The 13,577-nt window shown below is 46.1% G+C and overlaps 2 protein-coding genes across 2 annotated transcripts in view; both read right to left on the bottom strand.

Annotated features, from left to right (window-relative positions):
* The window catches only part of LOC132474253 (voltage-dependent T-type calcium channel subunit alpha-1H-like), a 39,191-nt gene extending 38,961 nt beyond the window's left edge, over positions 1–230 (bottom strand). Inside the window, exon 1 of the mRNA XM_060074835.1 lies at positions 58–230. Coding sequence (XP_059930818.1) covers positions 58–230 — 173 coding nt within the window. The remainder of the gene's footprint in view (positions 1–57) is intronic.
* Positions 7–13,577, bottom strand: part of cacna1ha (calcium channel, voltage-dependent, T type, alpha 1H subunit a) — a 20,659-nt gene continuing 7,088 nt past the window's right edge. Inside the window, exons 5-11 of the mRNA XM_060068487.1 lie at positions 13,075–13,278; positions 7,739–7,890; positions 4,940–5,125; positions 4,545–4,662; positions 1,738–1,893; positions 1,134–1,220; positions 7–253 (exon numbers count right to left, since the gene is read on the bottom strand). Of these exons, the coding sequence (XP_059924470.1) occupies positions 248–253; positions 1,134–1,220; positions 1,738–1,893; positions 4,545–4,662; positions 4,940–5,125; positions 7,739–7,890; positions 13,075–13,278 (909 nt within the window). The 3' untranslated portion in view covers positions 7–247. The remainder of the gene's footprint in view (positions 254–1,133; positions 1,221–1,737; positions 1,894–4,544; positions 4,663–4,939; positions 5,126–7,738; positions 7,891–13,074; positions 13,279–13,577) is intronic.

Here is a 13,577-nt window from a genome sequence, read left to right as displayed (position 1 = left end):
GCGGGACTCCCATGACAGCTTTCTCCGCGGCGGACGCTGCCCGCCTCAGAGTGGTACCCTTGCCCCGCCTCTCCGAAGCAAGGCCCCGCCTCTCCAAAGATAATCCCCGACCCCAGGACCGACTCGGCGCCCAGTGAGCTCTTGGGCGTCGGCATGGGCGTGGCCGCCGTTCGCATAATTATGGGAGGAGCCAAGGTACCTCTCATGTCCACGTGCCCGTTGGCCGTCATCATCAGGGAGTACATCTTCAGCTCTGGAGAGGGAGGAAGTGATGTGCTGGTCAGCCTCCTCACAACGACCGTTTACGAGAGCGTTAGCTTCATTATATTATCTTTACCCTCATTACGGTCATTATGATTTCCAGCCGATTTCCAATGAAGTCTGAATCGTTTTTTCTTTTTTCTTTTGTAATTGAGTTGAATCTCTTTTTTTTAAAGACACTTCATTTTGTTTCTTTACAATGTCCCCCTCCAGTTACGTTCTCTTACTTCCAAAGCCATAGGAAGGGCAATAAGAACAACAGACTGACTTCAACCCCTTCTACCAGAACGCCTCATGGGTTTTCAGCGTGCAAACATATCAGCTGGAAATATGTCATACACACCAGGGTGCAAACCAGTCAGCGGGAAGTATGTCTTTAACCCCAGCGTGCACAATTTTCCGGGGGGAGATATTTTATAAACACCAGTGTGCACACATGTCATGGGGGAAAATGACATTAACACTGCATGCACACTTTTCAGGGGGAAATATGTCATAAACAGATGACACCACAAAACAATGCCTTGTGCGCGTTTTCAAAATAACCGTTGAAAAATGAAAGCCAGCAAAAAAAACGACAGGCAACATGAAATCAGAGCAAGATAGAAGCAAGAGATCAAGGGTGAGTGAGAGAGAGAGAGAGAGAGAGAGAGAGAGAGAGAGAGAGAGAGAGAGAGAGAGAGTCAGAAGGACTGATGTGCCTAAACAACAGTGCTGTCGACTCAGCCTCAGCGTCCCTCTCAGGGTTGGCTTTACATTGAAACATCTGTTCCGCTCACTGCCCTGTTTCTTTCTTTCTTCCGTCTTTGAAGCCACATGACGGATGCTAAGCCTCCTCAGGGCTCGGTACTTGCTAACAGCTGTCAACTTGCCTGTATCTCTGAGCTGCTCCACCTTCTCGTCCTCCTCAAAGGTTCAGACTTCTTCTCATCGTCCGACTCAGACCTGTTGGCATCGCCCTGGAACACAAACACAAAATTAAACGCAACCACAAAGACCGACAAAGACACAAACATCGAAGGACACACACAAAAACAGACATAGACACAAACATATACACAAATGCATGTAAACACATTCACACAGATACAGTCAAAACACAAATATAGACAAAAAACTGAAACAAACACACAAATACACATGCAGTTTGCCAGCAATTCCTTTATACACAGTTATTGCTGCAGGAAGACATGGCCAGATGGAAACACTGGGAATAAAAAGTCAGCTACTCTGCATATGCATATGCTTCCAATGTGTTATTTAGCAAACATTAATTATCCAAAAAAATTACAAAGTACAAGCCATAATACTGCATTAACAATATATTTTATAGATCTACTCTCCATTATATTATTTATTTTGTTGTGGTAAATGTGCCTATTTCAACAACTAAATCCAACGCACCACCTGCAGTACCCTCGCGTACCACCGGGACTAAACATTCACACACAAGCCTCAGGAAGTCGGCCCTTATACCTCCGCCTGGAAGCCCTCCACCAAGATGGCCACCAGCAGGTTGAAGAGGACGTAGTTGCCGAACGTCATGAGGGCGACGAAGTAGAGCGCGGCGAGCGGGGACGTGGAGGCCATGCCGTTGTACAACACCACGTTCCAGTCCTCCTGGGTCAGGATCTGAGCCACAAAACAAAAACATGTGATGTTCTGTGATTTGTTATCTTTTTCGGTTCTGTTCGGCCTCGAATGCCTCAGCTGAGCTACAGACGTACACATGATAGGGTTAGGGTAACCCATAATGAGGGCTCAGAGTCAAGTCTGTAGGTCAGTGTGACCCAATAGCCGGCCCGCGGGCCAGACCCGGCCCATCATGAGTTGATCTATGGTCCACAAGAGTATGCTGAAAAAAAATTATATTAATAAAAAAATATATATATATATATATATATATATATATATATATATATTGTGATGATCAGAGAATCTCCCGGAATTGTATCAGTTATCGATATATTTAGTATTTATATATTTGTATTTATCTACCTATTCATAGAACCCAATGTTAAATCGGGATCCCTCTGAGATGGTACGAATTCATATCAATGGTTGTCTGGAACGGAGCCTACAGCCATGCTGAGTGTATAGAACCCAAGTGGCAGCCATGGACATGGCAGAAGCGACCAACTTGTAGTTCCTCTATCGGCCTACAGGGGGATCGCCGTGGTTGAATGTTGGATGCGAACAGTTCACCATTTACGGTCGATTAGAAAAACATGATTTAGTGCTCGTAATACACAGCCAATAAATGTTTTAAGAATTCAGTTTAGATCTCAGTTGCTATAAAGTGCATCTCCATTTTATGTGTTTTGAGTGTTAATGTTATATTTCACAAAAAAAACAAACACAATTATGGAATATTAATGAGCTTTTCAATGGGTGACCTAATGGTTACGCTGTATTCTATATTTGCTCCAGTCGACGATGGGGACCCAGGTAGCCTGCAGAGCTCTGCTCTCTGCTGAGGGAAGCAGGCAGAGCATGTGACGGGAACAGGAGGACACAATGGGGGAGTGACAAGAGAGAAGCAGGCTCGCACGCAGGGGGAAGTGATGTCATTATAGAAGGTCAGGAAAAGGTGAAGAGAGTCAGAGACCGAGGAAAATGTGATGCAATTAGAGCTATTCTTAGGGGTTTTGGGCATATTATAAAATACAGTATTGAGCTATTTTTATTGTAGTTTTGAGGCAATACGTCATTTTGACAACACCGACCGGACCATTGGGAGTGCATGTGCATGTGCATGTGTGTGTGCATGTAAAAAAAGTGAGTGATGGATGCATTTTAACTGAGCAGTTTTTTATACTGCAGCATGATGAAAGTCTTTGTCAAGAAGCCAATACGCTGCACGCATGTTTGTGTGTGTGTGTGTGTGTGTGTGTGTGTGTGTGTGTGTGTGTGTGTGTGTGTGTGTGTGTGTGTGTGTGTGTGTGTGTGTGTGTATGTGTGTGGTGTGTGTGTGTGTGGTCTGTGTGTTTGTAAGTGAGAGACTGTGAGTGTGAATGTGAGTGTGTGTTTGTGGGTGAGACTTTGTGTGTGTGTATGTATAACTGTGTACCCGCGAGTATGTGTGTGTGTCTGTGTAACTGTGAGCTATGAGCCTGCTTGGTAAGTAGAACTGCCATTGGCTAACAGCTTCGGCTCATTAGTTAGTGAAATGCCTTTTCAGCACCTCTCCATATTTTCTCTCTCTCCTCCTCCCCCCTCTCGCTCCTTTCCTCTAGCTCTCTTTCTCTCTCTGTATGCCACATAAAAACAAACTAACCCCTGCAAAACAGACCAGATGCAGACACCTACACACACACACACACACACACACACACACACACACACACACACACACACACACACGCACACACACGTGCTATCCTTCTAGTGCTAGTGGGGAGCTGACGCATGCGATAATAGAAGAGAGGGACAATATATCTGGGGCAACTACTACGCTATCTCCACAGAAAAGCAGTGGGAGGGGAGAGAAGGTGGGAGAGAGAGAGAGAGATAGGGGAGAAAGCGATACAGAGAGCACGCCATTTTTTTTAAGCAACACCTGACTAATGGGCACGATTCAGCTCAGACACACAAACATGCACACAGACATTCACACACACATTCTAGTGCACACGCAAAGGAGTGTCCGGTTATTTTCACTAGCCAAGAGGCATTTACAGACCAAAAGATATCCATTAATTGCCTCCACCAGAGCGATGATTGCAGAAGCAGTCCGGTTGTGTAGGAGCCAATTAGAACTGAGCCCGCAGGTATCAGGCTCTCTGAGGAGGGAATCAGTCTCAAGGGGCCAAGAACTGTGACGGAGACGATATTTTGGTTCTAATCCTGCTAAATATTGATGCCCTTCACTCCTGAACGCTGGGTCCTACTCATCACCCGGAGAAGGAGTACAAGTCTAAGAAACCCAGCCAGACAGACACACCCACACACAAAGACACACAGAGAGCGACACACACAGACACACAACCGTAGAACAGCCAACGAACGACTCATCACTTCTCCAGGCGTATCAGACTTCAAAACTGCCCAAGCCCCAGAACATTGGCAACACATGTGCATATTTAAAGAGCATTTACAAAACTTCTTCAACTCCAACCCATACATGGAGCTAGGTGCCCAAACCTGAGTCGTAGCACGCTCTAAACTGTTTCAAAGCCAGCATCCATACTGCCAAATGGAATTAAACAATAATACAATTGTTTATCATTGGTAAGATGGTAAAGGCGTGCCAGTATCCATCCACACCATTGGACGTGACTGACCTGAAACACGGTGACGATCGCCCAGAGGAGCGAGTCAAAGTTCTTGCGGTCCGGGATGGTGTCTCCGTTCTCCGTCTGCAGGCTGAATTTGCAGCCGAAGAGATGCATTCCCAGGATGCTGTGGAGACGGGAGAAAGACACACACACACACACACACACACACACACACACACACACAAAAGGCACAAAAGCACACATACACACACACACACACACACACACACACACACACACACACACACACACACACACACACACACACACACACACACACACACACACACACACACAGTAAAGAGTGAGCGTATGTCTATGCACACACGTGTGTGCGCATCAACGACAACAATGACATTTGTGTGTGCTTCCATGTGACTAGTCGTGCTTCTGCGGCTCACCTGAAGGTGAAGATGAAGAGCATGAGGAGCATGCAGAAGGTGGCCACGTTGTCCATGGTCTTCATCAGGACCACCAGCTGCCGCCGCAGGGCCGGCAGGAAGCGCACCAGCTTCAGCACCCGCAGCAGACGGAAGGTCCTGAGCACCGACAGCCCCCCGTCCGCCTGCCCGATGATCTCCCACACGCTGCGGACCCCCCCCCCCGCCAACGTCAGGAGATGGAGGAAGCACGGGGAGGAGGAGGAGGAGGAGGAGGAGGAGCACAAGAACGATGCGTTAGTGCCTGCCGGCTGGGATTCCGCTGGAGCAAATGATGTTAAGCAGAAGTCTCTCCTCCCTCCTGTCACATCGTTTAGGTTTCTCAAACAACAACAGACGTTGTTGCTGGGGCGTGTGACAGCACAAGGCTGCACAAGTGTGTGGGTGTGCATGAGCACTCAAACCATAAATGATGGTGAGGACACCGTCGGGTCGGCCAAGTAACTGTGGCGTATCAATTCCTAAAAGGATGCTAAACAATACAATCTATCAATGGTTGCAACAATGCTGACGGCCACAATGAAAGCTTTTCTACAAAAGGTGCCTCAGGTTATGAACTCCAGCAGACTGATTCACAGATGACCCAGCACACCTCGGTGTCCGGTCCGCTCCAGAGAGCAGGAACGGCCCAGACAGTGAACATATCTATTGATCCAGTTAAGAGGCTGTAGAGCCCTGAAATGGACCGCTCAACTCCCCAAGGGCTTTTGAGTGTGTGGACGGGCCCTGAGGGATATCAGCATCTGAGACCCTGGAAAGAAACTCGCCAAGGCATTCAAACTATTCAAACAATTTGAATCGATGCAAATGCAAAGAGGACAATTATCGTATTAGTCATATTTGATTTAACAGGAAGGAATGGGTTTATGTCTGAGGCAGGAGTTCAGGGAGAGGCATGGACAGCTTAGCAGCCGAGATAAATGACTGTATTTATCAAATGACTAAAAACATGTTTGCGAAAGTAATTACAAACACACATATCTCTGTAATACATTACCCAGTATTTTGACATTGGTGGCTAATTCAACAAACCTATCATCACAGAAGCTCGAATTGAAAGAGGGACGAATACAATGCGCTGTTTGCATAAGCTTAAGAAAGCTGTGTTGGTATTCAGCTTTTTATTTAGCCTCATCAGAACTAATGAACACAACGCACACACACCCTTTCTAATCCATCGATTTGAGTCATGATCCATCGAATCAGAGGTCGCCAGAAGGCCAACAACAAAGCGATCAAGCAGTTCAAAGGTTTTTCCGTTAGAAGTCTATGGGGGTAGAGTTCAGTCAATATCATTGGTTCGAACTGAATCGCAATCCGCCCATACATTTAAAATGGGTGTGTACATCTTTAATCTATGTGGATCTATTGCCAAGCCGTGTGAACACAATATGAGTCTCCCGTATTAGTCTAGCAAGGGCCGGATCCAATTACAACAAAGAGACAAGCGACACTGAATTAAAAGATAACCCATTGATTCCTCAGAGTGAAAACTTCAATTGACTTGGAAATGTTGAAGCCCTGCTGCCCATCACTGATTAAATCAGTGATGGACGTAGAAAAGTTCAAACACAGAAATTTGCGTAGGGTGACATTTGTGCATAGTACACAAGGATCTCCACGAAACACAATTTGGGTCCATTAAATCCCAGTTCCTAGACGCTGCACACAGATAGCTCTGACAAAGTGCGCCGCCCTTCGCCCCCTCGCTCTCCAACATCAATGTGTCAATTCTGTGTCATTCAACAACGTCCGCCTCAGATAGATAAAGAGAGAGCGGGAAGGCCACATCGGCTGTAAACTGTGAGGTGGCGAAAGGGGATGAGTGTGATGGACGAGCTGTAGTAGGAGTACGAATCATATCAAGTTCCAGAGGTTTACTACGACATCGCCCACAATGCATTGCGCATGTCACATGATGGATGAGATGGCAAAATAGTTAATGGAGGGTTGGCTGTCCCCCTGTACTGTATAAATTATAACTAATGAGTCGAATTTACAAGAAATGCTTGGCTTTGTGGGATAGTATCCAAAAATCGCACGGCTCTTTGATTAAACCCCACAGGTGGGTCCAGAGAGACCTCAGCATCCTTGTTGTTTCCAATGTGTTAGTTCAACACTCCCGCCTCTCTGGTCCTTTTCCTCATTTGACCTATTTTATCTTGTTGTTGTAGTTTTACACTAAACAAAGTAAGACTTGTTTAACCATAGAACAGATTCTCAAGCATGTTTGTTGGTCGTTGCTGTTTATTAGATTCGCTGAACAACTGCATGTGTGTTAAAAGAGCTGATGCAGGAAGGCCTGGAGGGGATGCACTTTGACATCTCGACTGTGGCACACAAGGTGAAATTGTGCTGTGACCCTTGTATTGATCTGTAGTAGGGGTGCAAAAGTGTAGGCGTTATGGGTGTAACCTACATGAATTTCGATATGTGCAATCGGTGAGAACTATCGCAGAAATGTTTGTCGTGGACACAAAACAAAAGAAAGCGCACAGAAAATGAGCACTGAATTAGCCACTGAGATTGGGACTGTGTTTGATTATAATTGTTTGGTATTCATTGCATCCCCAATCCGTGCATGGTTGGCATATTGGCAAAACACAGCAGCACCAAAACACCAGGACAGCCATGTCCTTTCTCACCAATGGAGGGCAAAAATTTAAGCTGGCCTCTTTGGTGAAATAACAACCTCAAAGGGTCAAAGTTCACGACGCCAGAGGAAGAATACGTAGTGGGAAAGCCCAGTGCCCTTGTCACCTGATGATGACGATGATGCTGTCGAAGATGTTGTAGGGGTTCCTGATGTACCCGAAGAGCCCGAAGGCGAGCAGCTTGAAGACCATCTCCAGCACGAACATGCTGGTGAACACGATGTTGCTGATCTCCAGAATGTCGGTCAGCTCCTCCGGCTTGGCCAGGGGACGGAAGAGAGACATTGAGGCAAACAGGGAGCGAGGAAGAGAGAGAGAGAGAGCGAGAGAGAGAGAGAGAGAGAGAGAGAGAGAGAGAGAGAGAGAGAGAGAGAGAGAGAGAGAGAGAGAGAGAGAGAGAGAGAGAGCAAGAGAGAGAGAGAGAGAGAGAGAGAGAGCGAGAGAGAGAGAGTTAGGGAGAACATTTTTGATAAAGGACCTCAAGAAAGACAGACAATAAAGACACATTATCTGTTGTTAGACGTTGTGTAGTTATCTCCGCACTACGACCGCTACAACACTCCTCCCAAGTGTTTGTTCTTGCCCTGTGCACCGAACTGAGACATGATCAATCAAGCCCAGAGCCGCAGTCTGCGTGGCTCCATCCATCAGCACGCTGATCTACTCCACTTAGCTGATCGTACAAGCAATACGCTTGCATTTTTTCTTCTCTGATATAAAACAGGCCATAAAGCACACACACACACACACACACACACACACACACACACACACACACACACACACACACACACACACACACACACACACACACACACACACACACACACACACACACACACACACACACACAAACATGTACACACGGTTTAAACACATGCATGTAGAAGCATCTGGGCCCGGGGAAGAGAGCGGTGGAGAGAACATTGGTGTGTGGCCGTGTGTGTTTGACATTACTACTACGACTGTCACCACATTATCAATGTGAGGACATAATCACAAAACATATGGCCGCAGCTAGAGTGTCCATCTCATTTCTATTTCCTCTTCTGTTGTCTTCCATCTGCAGTCGATCAGCGAATCATAATGGCAGACAACGAGTTAGCCGCCGGATGTCATATAAGGGCTGATTTACCGTGAGGATCTGTTCTATACACCAGGCCCCCCTGCCCATCTGAGCAGCATCAGCAGCTCTGATGGGCAGAAGGAGGCGGCTGGTTTCATGGAGGCTGGCTCAGGGATGCTCTCTGTCCCCAGTGATGACCTCCCTGGACTGGGTGCGAGGGGGACTTGAACTGGACGCGTTATCTCGTGTGATGACATAGAAGTCGTTACGCTAGACTGCGGCCGGCGTGACCACTTCTCCTGCGCTAAACTATTCCTGGATTTTCCTCTCAGTGGATCTGCTTCTGATCGGACCAGGTGGCGCACGGACACGTGCCAGGGAACACACACACGTGGCATCAACTGTGCGGCTGGCAACCCCTTCCTGTTTATTTTGGGCAGGAATTTGAAAGCAATGTGTGACGTGGTTTTTAGATATTTTGAAACAGAAATATGGCATTAAACCAATTTGAAGTTTACTCGCTGTCCTTTGGCAATGCATCATTTATCGAGTGGACCGAAGGAGCTGTCGTGATTGTCATCATAATGTAGATCACCGTTAAATAAATATATATTTTTTGAAAACCAATCTGGACCCTTTCACACCCGTCATCGTAGGTCATCGTAGGTCATCGTAGGTCAAACCCAGGTGTCGCTGATAAAACTAACCGCATAAACATCATTCAACATCAATGAAGCAGGTGTTTCACTGATGGGTGTCAAAGCACCAGTAAAATGCAATGTGTGTTATCTTCAATAACTTGGGGAGGTTTCCTTGAATGCAACTCATTATCACACCTAGGGGCAACAAACTACACAGCAAAGTGAAAACGCGCAAAAGGCGCAAAAGTACCACACACAGACAAACAAACCTTGAGGTATAGAATATGATAGGTTTGTGTAATGCAAGGCATAGCCATGAACAATGATGTTTGTTTGACGGCTGAAAATGTGCCAAGGAAGATGATGATTTAAGTGGCTCTTTAGATTTAAGGCACAATTCGAAATGTGAAATTATAAAAGAAAGGCAGATTTGGAGCAGTACATTAAGTACAATAAACTCTGATAAAGAAGTGAAATCCGAAAACAAAGGAGCAACATAAGCGCCGGCACTCTTGTGTATTTGTCTTGGCTGGATAACTACAATGTGGCATCTTGTACACACTTGTATTTAATCACGAGTAGATTCTCTAATTCTCTCTACTTCTACTTTGCTGACTAATTTAAAATCATTGTTAATTGTATAGCCCATAATACCCAAACACACCCACACCCACACACACACACACACACACACACACACACACACACACACACGCACACGCACACACACTACTCCAAAGCTGTGCTTAAACTTACGATCGGCAAAAAAAGTTGTGCGTCTCGGGTCCAATATCGAATTTGCACACACACGCATTTAAGGAGCCCGACACAATACTGCATATGGCTGGAATTAAGACTCAGTGCTGAATAGAAGGGTGCATGGTGGACACTCAGAAAGGGGTCAAACACAACATGGAATTTATGCTAAACGTCTGTAAGATGATTCCTAAACATAAAGGCTGGTTCCAGTTTCTTCCTTTTTCTTAAATCTAAACGTGTGTGACATGATTCCTAAACATATCAAACAAAACCCACACACTGTGGATCATTCATACATCTACAAGGACAATGTGTTCCCTTTTATTAGACATACACACAGACACACAGACACACACACACACACACACACACACACACACACACACACACACACACACACACACACACACACACACACACATCCTTTTCAAAGAAAGAAGACACCTGTTAAATATCCTACAAGGTAATATATAATGTGCAGACTTTGAACCCTCATAAACCCGCACATGTGGTTTGACACTGTTTACTATATGGTCCTTTATCCTGAGCTCACACAAGGCGACCAATGTCAATTGAAACCACTCTATGTCTCAGACTCCCATTAAATATACACCAGTGTATGTGTGTGTGTCTGTGTGTCATCCAAGTGTCACAGACTAGACATTAGAGCAGATTGATGTAGTGCATCTGCTAGACTCCTGTGTGAGTGTTTGCTTGCGATAAACATTCCAGTAAACCCAACAATGTAACTGTCTCTCTACCCTTCTTTATGTTTCTCATCTCTTTATCCTTCTCTCTATATCTCTCTCTCTATTTGCACCACACACTCTGTGTCTCTGTCTCTCTACCCTAACAAATGCGTTCACTCCCTGAAACACAGTCATCCCTCTCCTACCTGACCCCTTCTTAACGTACTCCCCCGCACCTCCCCAAACACACACACACACGCACGCACGCACGCACACACACACACACACACACACACACACACACACACACACACACACACACACACACACACACACACACACACACACACACACACACACACACACACACACACACACACACACACAGTGTTAGGATGAGGGGAGTCAGGAATTCTTATACAACACTCCCCCGCCCACCCCCAGTAGTTCTCCACCTTGTGTGTGTGTGTGTGTGTGTGTGTGTGTGTGTGTGTGTGTGTGTGTGTGTGTGTGTGTGTGTGTGTGTGTGTGTGTGTGTGTGTGTGTGTGACAGAGGGAGAGGAGCGTGGGCTGTTGGCTGAATATGGCCATGGCTGTCCCCCCAGCCCTCTGTGTTTACTCCACAGAGATAGCAGATAGAGAGACACCCCCCCTCAAGGAGAGGAAACGATGCCATGTGTGTGTGCGTGTGCGTGTGTGTGTGTGTGTGCGTGTGTGTGTGCGTGCCTGTGCTTGCGTGTATGCGTGTGTATGAATGTGTGTGTGTGTGTGTGTGTGTGTGTGTGTGTGTGTGTGTGTGTGTGTGTGTGTGCGTGCCTGTGCTTGCGTGTGTATGAATGTGTGTGTGTGTGTGTGTGTGTGTGTGTGTGTGTGTGTGTGTGTGTGTGTGTGTGTGTGTGTGTGTGTGTGTGTGTGTGTGTGCGTGCCTGTGCTTGCGTGTATGCGTGTGTATGAATGTGTGTGTGTGTGTGTGCTTCTAGTGTGAATTGTTTCATCTTTATGAATGTTTACACAGACATATGGGTCCATGAAGGAAGTTAATAATGATGTGTGTGTCTGTGTGTGTGTTGTATGTCATAGAAGAGAACATATTGTACATGTTGATGTCTGTGTAATACATCTCTGCACAGATGTTGGCCACACCGGAATCACTAGAGAATTTCCTCCATGCCATGCCAGTGGGTTTGAATGTGTGTGTGTGTGTGTGTGTGTGTGTGTGTGTGTGTGTGTGTGTGTGTGTGTGTGTGTGTGTGTGTGTGTATGTGTGTGTGTGTGTGTGTGTGTGTGTGTGTGTGTGTGTTAGTGGAATTCTTTTTAGTGTGTGCGTGTGTTAATCTGCTTTTGTTTCAGTGTGTGTGTGTGTGCGTGCATGTGCGTGCCCTTGTACTTTAAAGCAACGGCTTAATCTGCTGTCTTTATCTCACTCTAGATGTACCATTCAATGTTGTCTTGCAGAGCCTTTGGTCTTTTTCTCTGCGGAAGCTGTAAACTCTGGCCAGCCTTTCCTTCTCAGCCTCTCACCCGCTCTCACCCCTGGGCTGCCTCGTGTGTTATTCTTAACGTCTCCGTTAAAAGCTCCATAGCCTATCAAAGAAGCTCTTATTTGGCTATTAAAAAGGGTCGGGCTATTTAAGCAGGTTAATAGGCAAGTGCTAATCCATTAAGTTCAGTTCAGCTCCTCTGTTTTCTATACTGCTTTGGGCTGTATTGGGGTTTGATTAAATGTGGCTTGGCTAGGCTTAAGTGGATCTATTCCACCCTCATTTCCTGTCTGCGTATGTTATGACCTGACAGAAGACCCGGCCTTCTGCAAACTCCTTTGTGTGATACTCGGTGGCCATGTTGTTAACAACCAAATGAACGCAATCTGGTCAAACCAGGGATGGGGCAAATGCTTTGGTTCATGTGAGTATCGCTATTTTTTGCCTTCCCCAATACTAGACACTAGAAATAAAACGACCATTTTATCTTAGATGCGGCCAATTATGGTACCATCCAACAGAGGGCGCTATAGTGTATTCACTTTAAGTCATTTCAAATCAACTACTTCTGGTTTGTATGGTCACATTAATTAAAAAAAACATGAAGGACCTGTATCCCAAAAGATCCATCAACAACAGCTCACAACAAAATATCGGATTGCAACATATGCCGAATCGCCATATTTACCGAATCGCCATATTCACTGAATCGCCATATTTACCGAATCGCAATACATATTGTGTAAGCACTAGGGCCGATTCTGGTCCCTAGCACACACCCCTAATAAACCAACACGGTAAGGTACCTGCTTGTGGTACTCTATGCCCATGCTGAGCGTGTTCACCAGGATGGCGATCATGATGCCCCGGTTGAAGTACTTGCTGTCCACGATCCTCTTCAGCTTGTCCCGGAAGCGTCGCCACAGCAGCACCAGCCGGTTCTTGGGTTCGTGCGTGTGCCCGTTACGCCGCCGGCTGCTCCGGCCGCGCCCCGTCCGCAGCTCCGCCCCCTGGTGGGCGGGAGGTACGTAGGTGTTCTTATGTCAGAATCACCAACATGGTTGAACATTGTTCACAGAGCGAACAAAACAAAAGCAACGTTTTGTGCTGTTTCCGTCTTGGATTTGTCTTGTGGGCTTTATATTTGGTTCGTTCTTTCTCGCTTGATTACTTTCTCTTTGTCTTTTTCCTCCTCTCTTTTTCATTCATTTCAGTCTTACTGAAGAAAGGTTGCGATTACTATTAGAAAACATCAACAGAACTGTCGCTCAGCATTTCCTTGCTCCTTGGGGACATTTTATTCAACCGG

Source organism: Gadus macrocephalus, chromosome 2 (genome assembly GCF_031168955.1).
Source record: "Gadus macrocephalus chromosome 2, ASM3116895v1".
In the NCBI taxonomy this organism is placed as follows: Eukaryota; Metazoa; Chordata; class Actinopteri; order Gadiformes; family Gadidae; genus Gadus; species Gadus macrocephalus.
The sequence above is the reverse complement of the archived record's forward strand: the minus strand, read 5'-3'. Positions and strand labels throughout refer to the sequence as shown.